A 24,705-nucleotide genomic window follows, 5' to 3' on the forward strand; every position below is an offset into this window, starting at 1 on the left:
AAGAACAACACAAAGTCAAGTCCCCTTCCAGTCCAGCTCAACACCCAACTGTACATGCCAGTAAAGTACTTTTTATTGACTGTAAAAAAGGTCATTACCTTTCACTTCCAGCAAGTGCCATTAATGCAGATAAGACCCAGGTTATGAGCGTATTTGAATTAATTGACTGCAAGACTGACAAAATAGTTGACTATTAATGTATCATTTTCAGTCTGAGGGTGGTGCCCAGCATGGTTTATGGACTCTGGATTTTTCTAAGCTTTGGTTTGGTCTCATCTTTAACCAGCTTGTATCGAAACCTGCTGGACTCATGATGAGCGTCCTGTTCTTGTCTTGATGTCCAGTCCGATGCAGTTATGTCTGGTCTATTTGTCCGAGGTTAGATATACTTTGTTGTCTTCTCACACCTTCTATCCAAACCACTGGGATTCCTGAAAAGGATCTGGACCGTGTCCTCTATCCTCAGAGTGCCCTAGGTCTTCTTCTCGGTTTGCATTGGAAACAAACTTTCTAGTCACAGCAAGGCTACAGTACTGTGGCTCCCTTGTCCCCAGTCTGAGGTGAACATCTGCTTGGTCTTCCAGCTCCTTGCATCAAACCTCGGCTGCTCATTCAGAGTGCTGCTGCTTAACTGGTCTTCAACAAGCCCAAATTCTCCTTCATGTTTCCACACTTCCAGTTGCCCATTGCTGCCTACATCCTCTTCCAGACCCTGGTACTTACCTATCAGGTCACAGCGATCGGGCTTGCCTAACGTTGACCCATCCAACTCCCCGCTGAGAGCATCTGCCAGATGACATGTCCCGACCGTTAACCGCCCTGGTCTGACCTCTGTCTCAGCCCATCGGGTTTGGTTCCTGTGCTCAACTCTGCATTGTTTTGGTCTTTTTCTCTGGCTTGTTGCGATCTCAAAAGTCTTGAGCAACAGCATTTTGGCCCTGTCTCAAATGGCCTGTTCCTTCAGTGCGCAAGGCATGAATCACTTAACGAAAATGTCGTTGAAGTGCTCATTACAAGCTTTTATTGCGGCGTATACATCGTTTTATGGTTGAATAATAAGACTGGGATGCAGCCTCTTCATTTGTTCTGAAACAAATGCAAGTCTCATCACTGTTTAAACCTCACAAGATGAAACAACCACGTTGTAAAACTCTGTTATTGTCAGCCGTAAAAGTGTTTGTATGTAACGGCTGAAGTGTGTTGCAGTGAAAACAATGTCAGTTACACGCACAGCGCTTTGCGGATCTGTAAACACACTTGACATGGAATGTGCAACACCGGCGAGTTAGTCTCGCTGTTTAATATAAGATGTGTAGGGGGCAGACGGTGGCGCTGGAGTCCAGCTGTCAACCTGATTTTAAAGAATTGTCAGAGGGGTTTTAGTGGCGAATGGGTCGATAGCGTGTTCATGCACTGGGTCTCTCCTCCTTGAGTTTGCATCGCCATGGTAATGGATGAGCTGGGAGGAGAGGGGGAGTAGTTAGAGACGGGGTGGTGTGCCGCTAGTGGGATTTAGAGTGCACTGTTCTGTGGAGGAAGATAGAGGAAGAAAGACAGAATAATAGTCCAGTCTCCTGGACATTTCTGCTCCGAAAGATGCTTTCCACGTTGGTGATTTTCTTCTGTCTGTGTGGCACAGAGCCGCTGAGATCCTGGGCTGAAGATCCGACAGGTGAGTTTCACACCAACCATGCTCCTCACGCCGATCCCATCAGCGTGTCGGTCGCATCGTTGGTCATGCTTATTTTAAACTGCTTACCGAACCACAAACCTCCGGACGCAGCGTTAAACTGACTTCTCATTTTGAAAGTGAGCAACCCAGTTAACTGTCAAGTGTGAAATGAAAATACCGGACTCCAAAAGCATGCAACTGAGTCCACACAACAAAACCACAAATGGTCTGTCTCGGGTTTAAAATTAGACTGCGACTATGTTGTTCTTTTAGTCTCATCTAGTGGACAGATCCATCTGCTGTGCCTGAGTTTTTCTTTCTATCGCTGGTTTAGATGCTGCTCATTTAGAGCATCTACTCACTGTGATTGATCATGTGAGACATGACAAAGTTGTCTACAAAGGTCTGTAGTACGAAGCCCGGTTGGTTTCACACTGTCCTTGTGCCATCAACAAACACATTTTTTTTCCTCATATTTCTCCTTGTTTGAGTGCTTTTTGTCTCTCCATGTGTCTTGACTGAAAACCTGTCTTCCAACTCTGGTCCACTGGGACAAGATCCAGCTGGACTTTGAGCCATGTAACATGAGATATATAAATATATATAGCATTAATAGTGTGCGTTTTAAGGTGGACTCGGTTTTGTTGGGATTCATTTGTGCTGGCAGATGATATAGGAGGTGGTGCAAAATTTCAGTGGCTCTCCTGCAAACTGCATGTCAGTGTTCATTCACTCATAACTATGGGTTTATCTCATATGTGCATACACACAGACTGAGGCAGGGAAAACAACAACCCAAATACCAGAGAACAGTCGTGTCTAATACGGGACCTTAGAACAGATAAAAAAAGAAAATAAATAATTATTAATTGTATATTTTAATATTTGTTGGCAGAAATATGCCATGTTTTACTCGCATAAAACACACCTATCATGTTTCTACCTAGTCAAGTTTTCACTGCATGGGAGTGGCTGATGAAAAATTGAAGTCTATTTGCGGCCATTGCTGTTCGCAAGAGTATAAAGCGGCTAAAAACACCCATATGGTGGTGGCAACGCATCCTCTTAATTTTGGCGTCCTATACTGACGCCGAAGGCAGCCTTCAGCATTGCATGTTGAAAAACAAGAGAAAAACAAAACAAACAAAACAAAACAAACAAAAAAGACAAAGGTAAGTTAAGCCATGAGATGGTGCTCCTTCCACTACAGGTAACAACGAGTCAATTGCTATGTAAAGCCCATCAAACAGTGTGTTTCAGTCATCGGAATAAGGGGTTATAAATAGAAACTGACATCCTGTATCATCCGATTCCGACATCGGTGCAATTCTCCTCACGATCCACAGCCCCTAACCTGGCGCTCTACATGGGAAGGAAAAGCTTTTCACGCCATTGAAAAGCCTATGCATCAACATGCGACACGGACGGCTGCTTCTGCCGTTATCATAGGACGCAAAAGTCCACTTTCCCAACGTCAATTTATTACACTGTGGAGTTAGGATGGCTTGGTCATTTTGGGGGTTTTCAGTAGTGGTATTACTTCTTGGCAGAGTCTTTTTTTTTTCGTAAGATACCCTATAAATTTCAGAGCAGGAAAACATCCGCTCAGCTCCTGTTTTGGCGGCGTGTGGAAAATGCTCCTCCCCTATACACTCGCCCTTTGTTGTCATTGGCTGAAGGCAGAGCCCTGCTTCAGTATAACAGCGCTGTGAATGAATCTGAGAACCATAGAGGAATGAGTTAATCTCCATTATAAATAATAAGTTAGAATTCTAAAAAGGGTGCTAATACCGATTATTTCCCTGTAGTTAGTTTGAGTTAATCTCAACCTGTAATGACTTATTTTCTCCAGCAGTGTGACACACCTTAGGGACACACACAAGTGAACTGAACCCTTCACAGCCTGAGTCATTTGGTAGCTTAAATACATGTCAGCAGAATGATCTCCGCGGTATTCTCACCTTTAAAATGTGCTGGCTTCTTACATAAGAAGCTGGATGCACCCTCAACGTCCGGCGCTCCTCTTTTCAGGCGCATATAAGAGAAAAAAAAGAAGTATGCTGTGGAACCAAGGAACCAAAACAACAGCGCAAAAATTATGAAGGAGTCAGTTTTGTGTGATATGGGCCCTCGAACATGTTTTTCAGGCTAATCTTCTGTTTACTGCACAACAATTCGTCACACCCATCACATTCTCATTTTCTGTTGAGTATCATTCTCCAGACTGACGTGTTTCCCCTGAAGTCGGGGCTCTGCAACATACCCACTGTCTGCACTGTCTCACCCCTCCACACTCGCTCTTATCGGAGTCATCATAATTTATCATGTTGGATCCTCTGAGAGCCGTGTAGACCATCTGGACGTGCCTGCAAGAATCACACACCCCATCAGCTGAAAATGAAGCATAACCCGTGATGACCTCAGTCGCTGGCCCCGTGTCAGGTCCACAGCTTTGCTTGACAAACTTGCTGGAGAGGCGACGCACGGCATGGAAAGTACCAGAATCACAGACGTTATTGTCTTTGGTTCTGCGAGCGACTGGTATTTATGGTGGTCATGTCTAATTTGACTGGTGATTGCCGGACGCGCTGGTGATTTAGGAATCAAAATAAACCAGGAAAAGGAAAACAGCTCTGTGCCAACACCTTTCAGCTTGTTGTTTGAGTTGGGTCGCAACAGAACATGGTTTTGGCTTCACGTCGAGGATCGTTTGTCTTATCGCAATATGAGAAGACGAAAAAAAAATCCATCAACGGGAGGCTTCGGTTTCAGCATCACAGAAAGGAAGTGAGGTAATCGGACTCGCTGGACAAAGCATGACCGAGTGTGAGCTGTCACTCGCTGCTCTGGGGCCGTGAGAGGAATCACATCTGAGAACAAGGTGAAAAAGCCTCGCAGTGGAACCCATTTGCAGTTGCTAATAATAGACTCTAATAACAAGTGCAGCAGCTTTTCAAATCTTGGTGAGATGCACCACTGAAAGTCGGAGAACTGCCACGCTCCTCTCCGGAAGGGTGGTACCATTTCTGCCCACTTGCCGGGACTAAACGTTGTGGTTAGTCCCATCCTATAAAAAGGCAGCTGCCACTCCAAACCATTCTACTTCTGTTGTCACACCACCAAACCAAACATGCACTTTAAGTCAGGGTGGTTAATCTGTCTGCTTCCGGATTCGATTATTGACGTCCCGCTTCCATTACCATTCCATTTTCATATCTTCCATTTTCAACTGTTTTTGAACAACAACAAAAAGAAAAAAGCTTATTATCAAAGCCTTGAGAACAAAAATGTGGGCTTGGAACTTGTGCAATGCTTTCCGATTTTCTGAGCTCAAAAGTTGGCGCTCTTGGTTGCAAAATGATGCCAGACGTCATTGAGATGGTTGTTGATATCCTTAGGATTTAGAGCAGAGGGTCCATAACACAATCATAATGTATTAATAATCTTATTTTTTCACTCTTAATTTCCAAGATTAGCAGTCTTTTCACCATATTTTCTGGTGTCATTCCTTTCTTACCAAGCGGTTGTGGAGCCACAAATTCGATGCATGGTGCACATGAATATTACAAATGTTCTGTCCTTTAGAATTCCCTTCATTCAGTTCATCTCTAAATCAGCAAAATGTCTGCCAACCAACAACGTGTTTCTCTCCCTCCTCTCTTCTTAAACAGTTCATGTTTTGAAAATTTCTCCGATAGTGGCAAGTTGTTTTCGGATTTCTTCGTAGAAATAGTTCATTTTTAACGGTCAGTAATTCATGTCAGTTTAGTTGGGCTCACAAACCGATCGTCTACTGCCAAATGACTTCAGCTTGCTGTCAGACCATCTGGATGGATTCGATTCATGGTCCACTCTTCAAGGCCTTACGAACATTGACATCAATAATATCATATGATTTGTCAATCGCATAGAACATTTGGAGAGAAGCTGCATGTGTTTTTGAGGTGTGGTGAGTGAAAGCAGCAATGTACTGAGGGACACTGCAGCGTTCACGCTCACATGACTGGTCCTACAAGTTTCCTCAATTCCATTTTCAATCCATCAGAGCCCAGTAGCAGTGAGCTCTAACCCCGCAGTTCCACACCTGAGTTTGGTTTTACACTCTTAAGGAGCCATAGAACAGGCTTTCCGACTGCAGCATTCCCTGCCTGTTGAATGCAACTGATTCTTCTGGCATGGAACTCAAACTTTATCAATAAAAAGAAAAGCTTTTTTAATGGTTACCAGGTGTTTCAGCACCAGGGTGGTTCCCCTCCATGTTGTTTTTCTCACTTTGAGTCACCGAGACCATTTCCTCGTGGGCACGGTGAGAATTGGCACCACATACTGTAATCTACCGTGCGCTCCAATGAGGTGGACAACACCCTGTTCTTTTCCAACACAGACGTATAAGAAAACTGAACCCAAGCACAGTGTAAGAGTGAATGATGGTTCTTCTTGCCTGCAACTGTGACCTGTCACATGTGGCTCGTGCAGAGGGAGGCTGACGTGTTTTCAGGGTTTAAAACAAAACAACAACAAAAAGCATTCTTGCGATGATACAAAAAGTGACGCCGTCACAAATTGCTGAGTATAAATATGACGCCAAATGATGCAGAAACCCTGATGAAGGGGTTTGGAGAACAACAAGGAATGATAAAACGAAGCCAGCTAGAGTTATTGAAAAATTTTCTACGTTGTAATGCGGCTAATTCAGACAGGATAAACAGAGTGAGGAGCAGCTGTGCTGTTCAGTGCCAGTGCTGCGAAGCAAGGCACGCCGCTCCAACATGACCACGTATGTACATATGTGGACCCGGATGACAGCTGTGGCACATTACATTTTTGAGAATCTAATCTTTTAATCTCTGCAGAAAAGCTACTGACACTGACTGAATATCAGTAGCATGTTTGGACGGGGTGGTCAGCGGTGGCACATGCTCGCTGACCAGAGCCACTCCTGCACCCAAGCGAGGATTCACACGCTTCAAACACAACAGGATGTGAAGAGCTCTGGATTGAATCTGTGCGGCAGTATCTGTTTCACAGAAGAAATGAAAGACATGGCAAAGGCACAGGATGTAATTGAGGACATTTTAGCAGATGAAAGTCGCTTTAAAGTGTCTTTCGCAACACTGATGCATAATGACTTGTTTACAAAACACAACAACTGAGTTGCTATTTATTGACCTTTAACTTAATCCATGACACTGGGGTTGTTGTGGTCAACCACATTTGCACTTGTTTTTCCAGCTGCCTGGGACGTCATGTGTTAGTCTGGATTCATAGCCTTAATCCTGCATTCCCAGCGGCCTCCTGAGCACTTGCCCGTCTGAAGGAGCCCCAATGGAAGGGCACCTCCCTCTTGTTTCTACATCTCCTTTACAACCAGAGTCGAAGCTTGAGAATTTTACTGGCCTGCAACTCTTTTTGCCTCTCACAGTCTAAACCCCCTGCTGCGTTGGAAAGTACCCAAAATGTCATGGTGCATGCTGATACGCCAGCTGCCGGGGTCTCCTTTCTTTTCGGGGCCAGAGCTCTCGATCTTTGGAAAGTGTCCAGTTAAAGTCTTTCACACGTTCATGCTTCTCCTCACATGTTAGAGTTCTCATGCTATTGCATCATCTGTGTATATCAGTCCCACCTGTGCCCGTAACAAACCTGAAATTGGCTCAGCTTTTCGCCACAAGACGCACTTGAAACCATCCAGATATCTCTCATGTATCTCCAGTTAATGCACACAAATCCTTCCACACGCTGCTGAATTGAAGTCAAAGAATGGTCACTGCTTTCACACGTGGGTCATAAATCTCGCTGTCATACTCATAATGTCTGATGAGCAAAAAGTTTCAACAAGACAGGAGGAAATCCAGCATTAACATTCGAGCGCAGATGCACATACCTGAATTTCCTTTGGGATGAAGAAAGTTTCTGTCAGTAAGAGTCCTGTTTAGTCACCTCAAAATGCCTTTAATGACGACACGTGAATATTCCGATCAAAGAAGTCAAACGGAACAATAATGTTATGATACAGGAAAAAGTGTGCTCATAAGTCTGAAGGTGTTTGTGAGGGACTATAGTCAGGCAAGTGTCATGAGAACCCATGAGTGGAAATAGAGATGTTGGAGGAGAGTTTATATCCAACAGTCTATGTTCAAAACAACCCATCCGAACAGGACAGGTTCTAGTGATGATACACTAGAGGCACGCAGACTTCTAAGTAAAATAACTCCACAGTAAACTGTTTCTGGAAGTGGAACAAACAAAAGCTTTCCAGTGATATATAAAATGCACAGGAAAAATTAACAATTGCACACAGCGACAGCGATGAGTTTACTGAGATGGAAAGAGGCAGAGTGTGGTGTTGCAGATCTGGTTTGAAGCGCTTTATTGAATGTTTATTACATTAGAAAATGAGTTGGACAACAATTTTATTTCAGTGAGAAGGGTAGTTAGATTAGATGGCTTTTATTAGTTGGGGTGTGTTTCACATTTTTTTGTGTGACACTCGATCAAAACCAGGCTGGGACCCTCACTGAGAGTGAGGGGGTCAGTCCCACCCACACTAGCTGGAACGCTTGCATATTGCTCTTATTAATAAAAGTCCCCAAGTCAAAGTGTGTCATTGCAAATGCGTAGAATAGATTGAAGTTCACCATCTCAGTTTGCTTATTCGGATCATTTTAGAGCGCTTACTGTGTTATAAAGATGAAAACTTCAGTTGCATTTGTTTGTCTCTTTTCTGCTTACACTGTAAATAAACTATCTGAAACTGACAGTAACACTGCATAACTGGCACATATTATATAGTTATTTTTCTCTACAACCAGCACATCTATATACTTAATAAGCCTGAGACAAAAAGATGTTAATTTCCCATTTGAAACTGCATTTTCCCTTCTATTTTTGTGATGTTATGACAGTAGCTTTTCGCTTCACCAACCTCAATGAATGGGCCTTTCAACTGTGCTTGCAGGTACCCAGGGTCTAGACACTTCGAGGAGACAGTTGGTGATCTGGTTCAGTGAAGGTAGCTCTGACATGTTCAGTTTTCATTGGGAGAGGCTCGGAAGGACAAGGAACAGCTCATGTAGAAGCTCGGAGTCAAAGTTGGAGAGGCCAGACTCAGGTGTTTTGGACCCATGGAGAGGAGAGACTGGGAGCATGTTGGACGAAGAATGTTAGAAACTGTTGGAAAACCAGGCCAAAGGATGAGAGGAAGACAACCACTGAGGTTTATGGATGTGAAAAAGGAGGATATGAAGAGGGTCGGGGTGACTGGAGGGGATGCACAAGATAGCCTAAGGTGGAGGACGAATGTGTTCTGGCAAGCCAAAGAAGACGAAGCGAGGCTCAGCGGTCCACCGGAGAAAATAAAAAAAGGTCAAGTTCAAGGTCAACTAGGTGCCCTCTGTTTATTAAAGCATGACAGGAAGAGATCATGACCACAAGGAATGCGATCTTGAAATGAATCAGGCTTGTTTACTAATCCTGCATCGGCATATTTCAAATAATGCCGCTAGCAACGCAGTATAGCTCCAGTTTAGCCGGATGGTAGGTTCTTAAAGCTTTGTCCAGTCTGCAGCATAGACCTTTTAACTCTATGGGCAGAAGACTTGCAGTGACCGCTGGATGACTTTGTACCTCACTGAAGTGGTCAACATTAGAAACAGCCACTCCAAAATCTGAATCCATGACAGGAACTGGTTTCGCCCTCTGGGAGGATGTTTTGTTTGGCAATGGAGATGTCTCATTGGTGTTGGCGCCTTGTTCACAAGTGACCATGGTGCGCTGAATAACGCTCGCCTTCCCGCGCCAATACGATGAAGAACGAGTCGAGCCAAAAGCCTGAGTTCTCGACTTTCCCGTCTAATTTGATCTTGTACTCGCCTGTGATCAAGTTCACTGAGTCATGACCAAAAAATCACGGTCCCACTGGTGCAGAACCATGAGATTTTGTTTGGGAGAGGGTTCCCCTAGGAACCTGTCGTCAGGCTGCCATGGTTTGGGAAAAAAAGATTTCTGAAAAAAACTGTGAGTCAGAACATTGTTTTACACCATTTGCTGATATTCAGTAATTCATGTTTACAAAAACATTGTGCATCACTACTCAAACTTCTTCAATTGAGTTGTGTTGCAATGTTGTCGGAGGTCACGTCATGACCTGGTTTTTATTTCCTTAGTTTGTGATGTCAACGCTCCCACCAGCGTGGTGTAATGTTGAGTCCAGATATTACAGTACCAGCCACTCCCTGACGTGATCATCTCCACCCATCCCTCGGAATATGAACTACACAATATGGGCATTAGCAAGCATGTTTAGCTTGATTCCAGAACTAGGTGGATCACATATGTCACATGCCACCCACTCGGATGCACCCGCTGAATGAATTAGGGTGGAGAGAATCGAGCAGTGCCCAACAAAGAGCAAACAACTGCGTCAATTACATGGTGAAATGACGCGTTTGTTAGTTTTGAACAGACGTCATCTGCATGGTGGCGTCGATTCAGAGCAGATCTCCCACAGACTGCTGATCTGTTCTCTGCTTTCAAACTCGGTGATTCATCATCTAGATAAAAACTTTGTTTTCAATAGGTCACACAGAGCCTGGATTTCCCCAAATTAGTGTCTGCTTTTAACTAACTTAAGCCTCCTTGTACCAAACATCTGCAAAGTGAAACATTCAGGCTCGATGCTCTTATTCATCTGAGCACGTTTGAGAACATGATGTTTTCCTCTGTGCTATTCCTGCCACAGTATTTTAAACCAGCTGTTCTGGAACTTTTATTTGGATGCCTTAAAGGACAATTGCATGGTACCTTAATATATCTGGGTGCCTTTCCAAACAGGAAGTAACTGGTGGGTGAAGACCTTTGGAAGCAATTGTGGAGACAGTGACAGAAGATGATGGGATGGAAGAAGACAGAGGTGGAGGTCAGATGACATTTTGGGTATCCACCGTCCATGCATTGATGATTATTCTTATATTCTTGTATTGAAAACTAATGGAAATTGAAAAGGAAGGAATGTTACACAGCCACCATAGATGATCCTCACTGGCAAAATACAAAGGCCCCTACCTGTTTGTATGTTGTGTAAAATTCAGTCACTGTAAAGTGACCAGGCTGCCACCCTCTGTTAACATGATGCAATGCAGTTTCACGCAGGGATTTTCTTTTGCCACTTCAAAGCGCTTCTCATTTCACATGAAGTATCTATATACACAAAAGGTTGAGCCTATAGCACAGTTTACACACACCCGGAGTGATGAACTGACTCATGGCAGAAGTCGAACAACTGGAGCTCCTTGAGTCCAGTTGTCCTGATGCCATGGATAATAAGTCAATGACCAAACAGAGAAACACTGATCCTCTGCATGATATCCATCTGCTACATGCATCAGGGATTAGGGAGTCCGTTTTTGTGCCTCGACTTTCTCTTCATCCACATGGCTCTCACAACGTCATTTGTTACAGATTAAAGGGCAGAAACCAAAGCCTCAATTGAGAGTCAACATTAGGTGGCCAGAGAAAAACTCCTGATCTTATTCCAGGGAGGAAACTTGAAATGTTTGTGATCGCAAAACAACAGCATGATTCACACTCATGGTCTGAAACAAGGAAGGATTTTGAACGCCAAAGCGTCTCAGCCATTAAGATAATAGCGCCCATTAAAAACAAAAAGCAGTAAAACTTTGCCAAAATTACAACATGGTTTACACCAGGGGCCTTCAACTGGGTCCTCAAAGGTCCGCTTAGGGTGCAGGTTTTTGCTCCAACTGAAATACATGGCAGCCGTACCATTTTAAAGTACATTGTTTAGGGTTTGAATTTCTATTTATTGAGCTGTTTAGAACAGTCTGAACGCAATGCAAGATCAGATGTTTCCCTATCACCATCTTTTCTTCGATTGGATTCCCTCATCCACCTCAGTAGTGAGTAGTTTTCCACATTCATTGATGATATATTTAAAGGTAGTGTTTTCACAGAGTGCTGTGGTCCACTGATGTCACATTGCAGTATTAAGAATCTTTAAATCAGTCAAATATATGTTGTAGACCAGGGGTCTTCAACTTGGCCTTCAAAGTAGTCGTACTACAAGTAACATCCGACTTACAACCGGGATCGGTTCCGACCAACCGGTCGTAAGTCAGATTGGACATAAGTCGAATGCCGTTCAAAACAGCCGACCCGAGGGTTATAGGTACTACTGTAGTGGTAGATCACTGTGTGAGAGTGAGGTGTTGGGATACTGTACTGCCGTAACTGTCGTACGTGATGCTACTTGCTGCGGTGGACATCGAATTTAAAAAAAATAAGCATCTGCTGGCCGTTGTCGTAAATACGGGTGGACATAAGTCAAGCAGGTCGTAAGTCGGATGTTGCTTCTACTGGGTCAGTATCGCAGATACTGGTACCAGTGTTGCCAAGTCTCGCATTCATAGACCCCTCGATGAAAACAAACCAAAAACAAGCGTCTTTTCCTACTCACCCACTATAGGTTCTGCTGTGAGAGAAACAAATAAATCGCCTGCACGTTTTCACAATCTGTTTGGATGGATTGTAAACTGCAGGACTTAAGGACAATGACCTGATACAACACGCTAGGACTATGTTTCTCAGTCTCAGGTCCGCGTGGTGTGCACGTATCACACATTTACATACCCTGTTCAGGAATTTCAAGTCATCACCCACGACAGGTTGAATCCTTTGTTTTACGGTGCTCTCCCATTTGTTTTCTTTTTCTGTTTTTTTTTTACATATTTCGCAGACTTTGTCTCAGGGCCAGGCATTGTTGCTAAACTCTAGTCACGCTCTTTCATTCAAATGACACCAACCTGTTTCTTCTTACTTCCTAAATAGAAAAGGACTGAGAGAGCCTCTGCTCTGATTGGCTAGTACTTGTTGCCATCAGAGCCAATGAGAAGCAGGATGTGGGTGGGGGGGAAACTCTGCCGCCTCTTCTCTCTTTGTGCGTGGGGAGGTGGCGACAGCGGAACGTACGGGACAAACTGTCTGATGTTTAAATGACAAGTCAAAGATATCTGCTTGACAAGCTGGGGACAAGCCCAAATACGTAAGCACACTTTGGAAACAAGCTCAAGAAAACCCACAACTACCGATATTTATAAGCAACTTCTCAGAAAAAGAAACCCAAAGTCGCTTATAAACAGCAGATTCGGAAATTGTAATCGGTAAAGATCTTTTTTACCAGTTAGTTTTTTACATTTTATTTTTATTTTACATACATCACAGGTAGAGGTTTTTCTGTGTGATGCTGTGGAGTAGCACCTAACAGTGTTCCTGCTCCTATTCCTCATCTTCCTCCCCCTTTAGGGCTTGGATATAGTGAGTAGATATATCACAGCAAATAAATAAATAAATGAAAATACCTGAAAATGCATGTCAAATAACACAATAAATACTTATACAGCATAAACAGCATATACAGTATGCTGGGTCGAGACATCCACACAGCATCTGGCTCACAGTCACTTTGCTTTAAACCAGGGGTTCTTAACCTTTTTTATCTCGGGGCCCACATTTCCCAGAACAAATGCGCCCAGGGCCCATTCAGGTAATAGAACTGATTCATAACTCTTGATCTCATTTGTGTTCAATAACCATATTTAACCAACATACCTGTAAACAAACCAAATCCTTGTGAAATAATATGAAACCACGTGATCATCGCAAAGACATTTATGCCATCGATCCAACCAGCAGCAGAACCAGGTGCAAGTCATACTCATCTTATTTACTACAGAAAATTTTTTTTGATGCAAACTGCTGAGAAAATCGGGGAAAATAATTGAATTCTGAATTAAATAAACATAATAAAACTATGTCTAAATATAAAATATATATTTTGTATTTTAAAAATAAACTAAAGAAGAATGAAAGTGTTACAATAAATCATTTAATCTTCAACAGTTGTTGAACACTGTTTACTGTTGTGGGCAGCATCACATTCTTTATAACTGAATTTCTTTCAAGCACTTCAAATTCACACTCACAATTTTGCAGCTGTCAAGTCAATTCAGTGACACACTACTGCCACCATATGCAGCAAACGTATTAAAACTGAGCCTCTCACGGACGTCACTGCCCAGAGGTGTGAAACTAAAAACGTTTGCCAGCCCTCTAGGGGGCGCTTGCGGCCCAACAATGGGCCCCGGCCCTATGGTTTAGAATCACTGCTTTAAACAGCTCCAGTCATTGGTGGCTGTCATGCACCACAATAGCCTACAAAGACCTTAAGGAATTGTTTTTTGAATAATCCCTTATAAAGGCTATTTATCTTTCCATAAGTACATATTTTTGAGTTACATTAAAAGAATCAAGATTTATTTCAACAGACTAAATATTTTAATCACTGTTAAAATGACTTCTTTGACCACCAATCCTGCCTTGAAAAGCAACATTAAGTTATGCCGGAAATGCCAATAGCTTCACCTCTACTTTTACAGCGAGCTGGATATTCTCGAGGCTTCTGTTGAAATGCCTCAAGCAGAGACTTCTGTCTCTGTGTCGGGGGTCTGGTTGACGGAGGATCTCCCCCCTCCCACGTTTACTTCGCAGCTTTTTGCCGAGGTGGTTCGCTTATGAAGAGGAGTGGTGTTACCACAGAAGCGGATCACTTTCCTGCACACGTTACACGAAGCAGTGTCTTTATCTGAAGCTGTGAAGTTCAGTCCAGACTGTGCTTTTTCTGTCCGCCTTTTTGCCGCTCTCCCTGCACAGACCCCAGCAGTGGAAGAGAAGGGGGAGGGACACAGAGCTCTGCCAGGAGCAGGAAAGAAATATATAGCGGGTGCAGGTTTTTGTGAAACAAGCAGCGCCAGACTGTCAACGGACTCTTCACCAGATCAGTGAAAAGGTGTCCACAGCGGCCTATTTGTGGATCGGGTTGAGGTCCACACGGCCGCTGGGCCTAGAGTTTGATACCTCCCAGCTTGATAGATGACACTCCGCTTGTTGAAACTTACGATGAAAGCACCTCATCCTATTTAAATTAAAAAAAAAAACACTCAAAATGTGAGCTTGACCGACTGAGGGCACCTCAAAAATACTTAGTATTTATGGCAACACAACTTTTGAAACAGAGCAAAGTCAGACGGGTGCTGTGCTCACAGAACTTTATATAAATCTTGTATGAAGACGACAGTGAATTTGGCAAATAAGAGTTCTTGTGTGCACATTTGTTCACCAGCAATGATTCCAGAAGATACAAGAGGAAAAGGATTTCCACAATCGCACCACGGTGTGACATGAGACTTCAGTGACTTAGTTCAGGAGCGCGTCTCAGAAGAAGGAAAGACAAAAACGCACATTAAAAATAACCAACTTTATTTTGTTCGATGCTTGCTCTGTAATGGTACAGATATTAACCTGCACTGAGGCAAACTACACAAACTTTCTAACGGTCTTAAATAACGATTAGCATTGTTACATACGAATGGTGGACGAAACAACTCTGGAGCGTTTCGGGGCTGCACAGACAAGATGGCTGTAACCGCCCGAAGAGTCTCCGGCGTCACTTCTCAGGTGAATTGACGGGCATTTAAAGCGAGGGAAAGGTGTGCGTGTGTGAGCTTGGGCTGTCAGTCCGGACCACAGAGAGGTCGGACCGGTGACCCAGCTCAAGTTCCTCTGGTCAGTTACCGACCCCCGTCATGGAACACTCCGCAGCAGCAGAGACGAACTCTTCGCAGCAGCCAAGCTGACCACGGCAGGATCACGGAGCCTCACGACGAGGAACTGAACTCTGTGGAGTGACTCTTCTGACTTTTTTTTCCCAAAATCACACACTGCCAGTCACGGACCAAAGCCGCCTGCAGCTCACTGAAAGCCAGAAGAGTGAAAACAGAGAGCGTGCCGTGCAGACGACGACCACCATTTAGGGTTAGAAGACGCACTCCACATGACGCTATGGCGGTCACGAGTTTATATAGGGGTAGTGACGTCACGATGTCGACGTCATCTCGCAAACGTCTTGGTATATAAATTGGACTGTAAATCCACGTTTTTTTTAAACGGTGAAATTGTGTTACATTGTAACTTTCTTTAAAATAAAACAATGTATTCTGAAATTCTAAAAGCAAATATTGATAAAATGGCGTGTCCCGACGCAAACACGTGAATGGTTGTCTCGATTATATATAATACATTTAAAGGTAAATTCCTGCGAATTCGCGAATATACCGTGGACCAGATGATAGAATAAATTACTTTCAATTAAATACTTATTTATTAAGTCTGTCCATTCCTCACATTGCATTTTCAAATGCCCTTATATTTACCCTTTTATTGATAAAGGTGGGTCATGAAGTCATTTTGTTAGCTAAATATTTGCTTCTATCTAATTTCCTAAAAAGTCAAATGTTTATACACATAAATTTCCACGACTGTCACTCATGTTTTTTAAAGACTGTGGTGGATCAATGGATAATAAACACGTGAATTGGAGACACACTAGTGAAAGAATTGTAAGACAAACCTGAAACATGCTGCTTTAAAAGTAGGAAAGTGGAGAAAAAAAACCCAGCAAATATACGAGAAGATATGTGATAACAAAATGATTGGATGAGTAATGAATCACCGAAAAGAATGACACAGGTCTATTCTGTCCAACATTCATGTAGAAACTAAAGCTGTCTTCACAGAGAGACGCCATGGTGTGAAACCTTCTTACCCGTCCAGTGTCTCACAATCCCAGCCATCATTTAAAATACCCCAAAACACATTAACATACTCTTTTTTTCAGTTCAATTTCGAAACGTAACTTCTCATTTTCAAAGAGACAAAACACAACTCCAGATACATAAACATCACTTCACAGTTGGAGCGCTCGTGGAGATCCCAATTTCATTTGACGTATTTGCATTCCTGGGGCGAAACTTTCTCCTCTCGGCATCACTGTTATGTGTTTTTTGATGAAGGCTCCAGTCTAATATTGCGTTGTTTTGGACAGAGCTTGTGAGCAGGGAGAATTCAAAAGGGGCGCAGCAGTCGAGGGGAGCTGGCGATCATTCTGGCAGGTCATCTCCAGGCCATGGTGGGGTGAACAGAGCCGTCCTGGGTGGAGGTCTAACCATTGACACCTTGCCAGACAATATGACACATGTGGTGGTGAGTGTGACTGTGATGGAGCGGTCCTTTCTGTCTTATATTTGTTTTTCTTGTTTAACGCTGCCCTCTCTTGGAAAGTTTTCCTTTCTCTTACTGAAACATGATTGAACTGCTTTGGCAGAGAATGTTTGACATGTTCCCTTAGCATGAACACACCACAGAAATCGCTAATCCGTTTGTTTACTCTGTCTGCAAGGAGGATCCCGGAAAGTACTACACATGGCAGAGTTTTGGCCCAGAAAACAAACGTACCAAGGAAGTGTGGGTGGACATGAGTGATGCCCGGCATGGTCAAGTCAGAGTCCATGGTATTCTGTCGAATTCGTACCAACAGGCTGTGGTGAGTTTGAAACACGAGCCCTCACTCACATACAGAGCGTAGTTTGAAATGATAAACAAACATTCAGTTATCTGAATTTTATTGGGAACTTCTTCTCACCGAATGTGTGAAAAGAAACTTGAAATAAAGGATTTGATGGAACATTATACTACCTACGTACCAGCAACAAAGGGAGTGACTTGAGCAGTTTAACATGTTCGCCATCATTTTTATGCGCGTGAAAATATCCAGGCTTGCCTGTGATATGCACAGAATGCATGTCAATGTCTGAGACTTCAGAAGCCTGCTTGATACTCAGCATGATATTTGGCACATAGATATCATTTTCGATAACGCTGGGGATGAAAAGACGCCGCAGAGCCCCAGAAAATAGTTCAAATAAAATAATAAAATAATCTGAAATAAATAAATAAATTAAATTTAAAACATCTTCCACTCAGTGTAAATAATGCAAAAATGAATAATCAAAATACATGTTTTGGGTACTACAAAGACTGCGAGCTACAGCTAGCAGTCAGGTAAATGATGAGCGGGAGCTTCACTAGCCTGTCGTGGGAAATTTGTATCCAGATGCGACAGTTGGGGTTTCTTTTCTGACTTAACACAGATGGTGAACAAAAAATAATAACTACAAAATAGGGCCCCGTTAATGTTAATGTAGCTGAGTTTTCAAACAATGAAACACAATATTTCCCTTGTCGTTTTATTTAAATATGAGGTGTACTGTGTGTGGGTATTTTGTCTGAAGGTTACACAACTCAAAATTGTATTTCAAAGAAATGTTCTGGGGATTTCACCTTCCGCAGTGACGAATCATTTCAGTATTTCAATATTCTTCACGGCAGTTCTTACTCGCCTACCGTGGGCGTGTTGTGCAAGTAAGTTCTGGTGTCAAATTGTATAGATAAAATAAATTCAGGGCAGTAACACTGTGTGAAAAACAACTCAAAATATAGTTGTAAGTGAGCAGCCTGGTGAATGCCTGTGCTCTTTGAGTGTCATGATTCCTTCATCAGTTGTACTTTAACTCCTGAAAATGACTTTTAAATAAATATTTGGAGAAATCAGACAAATGGTTTTGTGGCCCTCATACTTATATGATTATTTTTGAAGTATTTATTTTGCAATTCATCAGGTATATGACTCAAAGAAGAAGTCCTTTTTTGAGCCGTCACTCTAATGTTGGAAGACGGGGGCTTTCCCTCCACCAGCCGCTCCAGAAATATCCATCCGTTGGCAGCAGTCGCTAACCATCACGCTGAGCTGATAGAGATTGTTGCCAACCTTCTTGGGGTGTAACCGCCTCAAATGTCAGAAACAGTTGATGAATGATTGAAAAAAAAGTGCTATTTTAGATAACAAAAATATTTATACCTGTAAATCAAAGAAGAAGACTTGTACAGCACGTAGACGACAGAAGAGCTGAAACTCCATGGCAGGCGATCAAGTGAATTCACTGCCAAAGTCTGACGCCGTCTGCCAGATATTGATTCCTTACATGGTTTGTTCTTCACAGGCTTTAAAGGCATGACTTAAAGCTGCTCATTGCCAGGAAACTATAGGTGTTTTTGGTTAATGCCAACATACACACACCTGCTGAGAGCTGTCATCACCCGTCTCTTCAGCAGCCAACATCTGTTCAACTAAAATATAATCCATAGATGTTCGTGTAGAATGATTCTTCATTATTTATTAATCCCTTCAAATATATAAAGGCCATTTCATTGCTAATAAACAGCAGATGGGAAACCTTGAGGAAAAAAGGCCCCTTCATACATGGTCACTACAATGTTTCTTTTTTATTTTTTATTATTGTTATTATTTTTATGTATTATTTTTTGTATTTTATGTATTACCTTTTCGAGTCATCTCAATAGCGCCAAGGTTAAAATGTGCAGGTGGCATGTCCAGCACAAAAGTGTTTTAATTTTTCTGGCGTAATATGTCAAAATCTAGTCAAGATATCATTTGAACACATTAAAACATTTAGTGATGGTCACATCCATTCTTTTCAACCTTGTACGGCAATCTGCTTCAAGCTTTCTCTCTCTCTTGTGCCTTATTGATGAACAAAGGACCTCATTTTGCCAAAGTTGCTAAATACGCATGAATTATGGACCTCCCAACGGTATTTGTCAAACATTAGCCAGAAAATGTCCGACATTGATCCACATTGGCCGAATAAAATGTTTCAATTCATGAGAGACTTGCACGGACTTGTTATGACCTGTAAATAACAGAACTGTTTCAAACCCCCCAAAACCATTTGCAAAATACAATTACACTTGAGCACGAGAGAGCGCTCTCTTGTGAATGGGTGTGTGTGTGTATGTCTGTGTATTTGTATTGCTATATTTGTGGAGATATTTGTAGGGACACAAGGTTAGGTTGATGGTGAGAGGCTGGGGAAAGAGTTATGCCAATGGGAAACCTCACAATGTCCAAGCAAGGTCAGCCAGTGTGAATTGCGTGTGTGTTTTGATTGTCACTGGGTAAGAATATTTTTGTTGTATATTAGTTTATGTGATTTATATGATAGTGTGTTAGTTATTATATTATTATGGATAAAGGACTAAGTATGGGAGAAGCTGGGTCGGGCGGGTAAAAGCCACAGCTTCAGGAGATATTTACATTTGATACCAAAAAATAGTGCTATCAAAATCCGCCCTGAACTGTTTCAAAAATGTAATAATACATGCAAATAAAAAACTGATGTTCAGTGATCCCAGGAGTAAAAAAAAAAAAAGAATATGAAACTAAGAGACTCTGGCAAAAGATGTTCTTAACTCTCAAGGCTGCTCTGAGGTAGTCACAAAAAATAAACATGGTGAGCTCAAACTCGCTCCCTGATGAAAAAGATGCGAGGCAAACTTGCAAAAGAGAAAAAGTAATATTCACAGCAAGAGCAGAATAGAAACAAGACAAACAGTAAACTAGACAATCTGGCACCGGAGCAGCTTGAAGGTTTCACCGAATGGAGATCAGGTGTGACGCCGGCCGGAGCTCCGTCAACACAAAGGCACAGAAAGTAGTGCAGCAAAATAAAAGCAGACAGGACGTCACCGTGGCACGCTCCAAACTTTGAGGAACAATGAGACGAAAACAAAGCCTGTCACCATGTAACACACATCATCAATCAACAAATTTATGTTTAGAATTTCTCCTGTTATCGATCATCTGCAATATTTAAATATGTCCTCATGCTGGCTCCAAATATGAAGTGGACTTTTTATACGTGTATCAATTCCATCTCCATCCTACACAGTCTCATCGGTATTCTTTCTCTGCAGAAAGTTGCCTTGTCGTTTGACTTTCCTTTTTACGGACACAACTTGAGGCAGATCACTATAGCAACAGGAGGTAGGTTTGGTAGGATGGCGTCCAAACCACTTATTCTGTGTAGATCAAGAGATTTGTTTCCAGGGTTCATCTTCACTGGAGACCTCACTCATCGCATGCTGACCACCACACAGTACATCGCCCCTCTGATGGCCAACTTCGACCCCGGCCACACCAAAGAATCAACCGTGCAGTACCTGGATAATGGTAGTATAAGAGCGATAGAAGCCGTTTCCGATGGTTTTGTTTGCTTGACATTTCCATTCTGTAGGTGAGGTGTTTGTGGTCCAGTGGGAGAAAGTCAGACTCGCTGGCAAAGAGTCCGAGGGGGCCTTCACCTTCCAGGCAGCGCTCCACAAAACAGGAGACATCACATTCAGCTACAAAGACGTGAATATATATGCATCATACATGTACATATATGCTTGTACAGATATGCTGAGGAACACCTTATCCATTGTCAAAACAGAAGAAAAACTACCACCCTGAGGAACAAAAATGAGCTAAAATGTTGTGAAAATTTCAAGCAGGTACTTTTGTGATCAATGTTAAAATGATTTTTGGCACATTTTATGTGGAAAATATAGTGAATTCATTGACATTCCTGGAACTGCATTTATGAACTAGTTTTCTCATCTTTCCCATGACTGAAACTGATCTATTGTTTCCTGATGTTTCCACTAGATTCCTCTACCCCTGACAGTGATGAACACTCCGGAGCATCCCGTCAAGACGGGCCTGTCTGATGCCTTCATGGTCACAACAACACCCACACAGTCAACGGGTCCACAAAGACAGACCATATATGAGTATCACCGGATTGATATTGATCTCTCAACCATCACCAGCAGCTCTGCAGTGGAGTTCACCGCTCTGGCCAGTGAGTGATCCTCCTCCAGACTGAGAAAACCGAGTCAACAATAAAGCGACTTTGATAACAATAATACACAAATCCTTCCAGCTTGTCTGCAGCACAAGAACTGCGAGAGCTGCGTTTCGTCAAAGCAAACCTCTGGCTGCAGCTGGTGTAACGTTCTGCAGAGGTCAGTTCAGGACAGACAATAAAAGAAGCTGTCGTCAATCTCCATTTTCACTCATCTCTGGCTGGGTCATCGGGGTAACCGTTTTATCAAATGATGAAAGTCTCCCTGGCCAAGTCAGCTCCGTCTTTCCATCTCATATCTGGTCTCTTTCAAGATGAAAACTCACAGCCAGAAAAAAAATACCAATAAAACAAGTGTGAAACATGCAGTAGCTACTTCTGCTTTACATTAGTTAATATGGTTTGGAATACAAAGTATAAAAAGAAATGCCAACATTTGTAATATCTGTGGTTCTCTTATACTTCAGTGTTACCGCTGCCAGGGAGGTTATGAGATCTATGTGGATTTAGGCGTGTTTTGACGGAATCGTCCCTCACTTCTCACACGCCTTCCAGAACCCCTGTATACAATGATATCACTAATATAAATCAATTTTCATGAGACCAAATGTTTATTTAGTAATGTTGCACACTGACCTTTGTGAAGTCTTAACTCCAGTTACAACATTAAGCTTTCTAGGAACAAGCAGAGATTTACGTTGTCACTGATGGTTTATATACTCAGCTGCGACAGAGTCAACATTCCCTAGCTTTAGCCAGTGTTTAGGAAGACTCCTTACATGTTACGAAATACCTTGGCATGTAGCGAAGGTGGACCCCATTGAATGAAAGATTATATTTTTCTTGGCGTAGCAGTGCATGTTGGGATAACAAGGGGGAGAACATTTTACATTGTCATCACCTGTCAGACATAAAGTTTATGTTCTGTTGAGGCCCATCGGCTCACGACTGAAATGAGTGATAAATAAATAAGTGCTAATAATAGCCTGTTGTTTTGGATTAAATAAACCTGCCAGTCAACTGGGATTCGTTTGTAAGCAAAATGACTCCAACAGACATATTTGAAGTTGTATATAAAGCTTGAAGAGTTGCTAGGAATAACTTATAAGTGATGGGATTTGGATGGCGTTCTTTGGCTCCTTCTGAATGAACGAAAATTCAAAATAGTTGCCCCTCACATTTCATGACTTGCGTGACCAGGTATCGTTTTGTAAAAAAAAATGCTATCAATTCACTGAAATAAGCCAAAGCAAATGTGTTTATGGTGACAAATTTAGGATTTACCTTTTGAAGGTTTTTTTTTTTATTATTCTGCCAGCAGTGTGTTGTGGCCGAGGTCTTTCGCGCTACTGCCATCTGCTGTCCGATTGAGCACATTGCACTCACAATTTGTTTAACCCGAATTATATGGATAACAAATATGAATGTCAGTCATCTCAAAATTGCAATTTAAGTGGAACTGAGTGGCTTGTCTAAGTATATTTTTTACATTTTGATATTTTTATAATGGAATATATCCCCTTTCAAAATGCTGTTCACAAAGTGCTTTAGGGACTAAACAGAACATAAAGAATATGATACATATGTCCTAATGAAGAAATGACATCTGATGTAATGTTAAAAAGTTATCCCCTGATGTTGGGATTCAGTCAGAAACGGATTCGCAGGAGAGTTAAAAAAAAAAAAAAAACAAGGTAGTTTAAGCGTAGTTCTAAATGGAATAATAGGTAGCTACATACGGATTGCTTTAGAAACTGGCAAACTTCACTTCTTTCTTACCCTATGTTGTTGATTTCAGGTGTTCTGATGGGATGGATCGACACAGACAGGAATGGTTGGATTACGCATGTTTAGAAGAGGTAAAAATAATGTCCATATTAATAAGAAAGAAGCCTTCCTTAAAGCGGTCCATATATCTATATCTTTCTGTCTTTTTTTGACAGAGTGAAGATACCACTTGTGAGGTTTACACAGGGGATTACAGTTCGCTGACTCCAGAGATGGAAGATGTCACATCACCTGCAAAAAGTGTTGTCTGTAAACATAACGGTAACAGTGTGAAAATCAGAGAGAAATTGAATTGACCTTATTGATAAACATGTCAAAAAATATATTTTTAATGTTGAATTCAATTACACATAAAGCAAACACACAGTCAGAAATAATTGTTTTAAAATAAATATAAAATCAGTCAATCTGTTGGAGGAATTAGGGATCTGTATAATCAGGAATTAGAGGTGAATTAATAAATGTATTTGGGGAAAAACAGTAACAGGCATCTAAACTGGTTAACAAGCCTTCATTTATTTATGCATGTCTTGTCTTCTTCTAGATGACGCTACTGACTCAGACGGTGGTGAGTATAAGTCTGTTTCACTGATCTAAAAGGAAAGTGTTTTATCCCTGTCTGTTCCACAGATGCGAAGACAGCTTCCTCCACCACGACTCACCAGTGGCCCAACATGGGGGTGATTGCAGGAATAGCTGCTGCTCTGGTTCTGCTTCTGGCTCTGGTGCTGGTAACTGTTTACATCAGCTTCAACCCGTCTGTTGCATCACCATTTTACCTCACTCACGTAAGTTGCTCTCGATCGTTGGAATTCTTCTGGGTTGGATTCTAATCTAAGTCATTTCTGATCAGCGCCGCAAGAGTTACTGGCCTTCCATGAAGTTTCAGAAGCAGCAGTCGGGTTACACAGAAGTGGAAGGAAGTGGGCGGGAGAGTTTTGTCGAAGCTCCTCCATGTTGAGGACACACCTATTTTTTTCAATCAATCTCATTTTCTTTTTTTTTTTTTTGCTTCATATTTTAATGCTTAACAAGAAATGACTTCTGCACATTGTGAATAAATGCACTACATTCGTATTAACTTGTGATTTGTGTTTTCATTCATTAAATTGTACACTGTTTTGTCCCAAGTACTTCAAAAGGATTCATCCTTGACATTTACATCTCTGGAAATAATGTGTTTTTTAATCTATCTTTTATTTTTCAAAACTAAAAATCACAACTGTAAACTTTGAGCAAGAAAGAATGACAGAAAGGAGGCCTCTAATCCTCCCTGCAGCAACGTCAGTTCTTCTTGAGTTTGAACTCCAGTTAGCTCACACAGTCCAGCAACATCTCCGATCACTTTCAGCAGCTGGGACAGGTGTATTGTGTGAGAGAAGAGGGTCAGATAAACATTAAATATTTACCATAAGTCAATATAAATTTGTATAATTACATTGGATGTGGTTTTTTTCCCTGTAGTATAAATGTATTTATTGAATTAAAATAAATGTGAGTATGCCAGTGTGATATTAAAAACGCTGCCAGTTCCATTCTATTTTGGTTTTTATTGAGTTATTCATGATCAAG

General features: G+C 42.0%; 1 protein-coding gene and 1 long non-coding RNA gene across 3 annotated transcripts; one reads left to right on the plus strand and one right to left on the minus strand.

The window, feature by feature from the left end:
* Positions 1–1,317: 1,317 nt before the first annotated feature.
* On the minus strand, positions 1,318–4,041 carry LOC128751173 (uncharacterized). The gene is made up of 3 exons (XR_008413228.1): positions 3,936–4,041; positions 3,634–3,695; positions 1,318–1,459 (listed from the first exon to the last, which is right to left on the minus strand). It is a non-coding gene; the product is annotated as an uncharacterized LOC128751173 (long non-coding RNA).
* On the plus strand, positions 1,460–24,121 carry LOC128751172 (plexin domain-containing protein 1-like). Of its 2 annotated transcripts, none has more exons than XM_053852029.1 (13): positions 1,460–1,672; positions 16,626–16,783; positions 16,980–17,123; positions 20,414–20,483; positions 20,547–20,669; positions 20,734–20,852; positions 21,147–21,342; positions 21,424–21,505; positions 23,144–23,204; positions 23,289–23,394; positions 23,678–23,701; positions 23,764–23,921; positions 23,987–24,121. In XM_053852029.1, the coding sequence occupies exons 1-13, from the start codon at positions 1,597–1,599 to the stop codon at positions 24,092–24,094; spliced, it is 1,425 nt and encodes a 474-aa protein (XP_053708004.1). In that variant the 5' UTR covers positions 1,460–1,596; the 3' UTR covers positions 24,095–24,121. The 2 variants fall into 2 exon arrangements, with proteins under 2 accessions (XP_053708004.1, XP_053708005.1); XM_053852030.1 differs by having other exon boundaries at positions 16,983–17,123.
* Positions 24,122–24,705: the final 584 nt, after the last annotated feature.

This window comes from Synchiropus splendidus, chromosome 19 (genome assembly GCF_027744825.2).
Source record: "Synchiropus splendidus isolate RoL2022-P1 chromosome 19, RoL_Sspl_1.0, whole genome shotgun sequence".
Classification (NCBI taxonomy): domain Eukaryota; kingdom Metazoa; phylum Chordata; class Actinopteri; order Syngnathiformes; family Callionymidae; genus Synchiropus; species Synchiropus splendidus.

Excerpts from the sequence above, each read along its gene's own strand:
- LOC128751172 (XM_053852029.1), top strand. The coding sequence starts at position 1,597 with ATGCTTTCCACGTTGGTGATTTTCTTCTGTCTGTGTGGCACAGAGCCG. Across the intron at positions 20,670-20,733 it reads CGTGCAGTACCTGGATAATG|GTGAGGTGTTTGTGGTCCAG; the intron begins GTAGTATAAGAG and ends TCCATTCTGTAG. Across the intron at positions 23,205-23,288 it reads ATTACGCATGTTTAGAAGAG|AGTGAAGATACCACTTGTGA; the intron begins GTAAAAATAATG and ends TTTTTTTGACAG.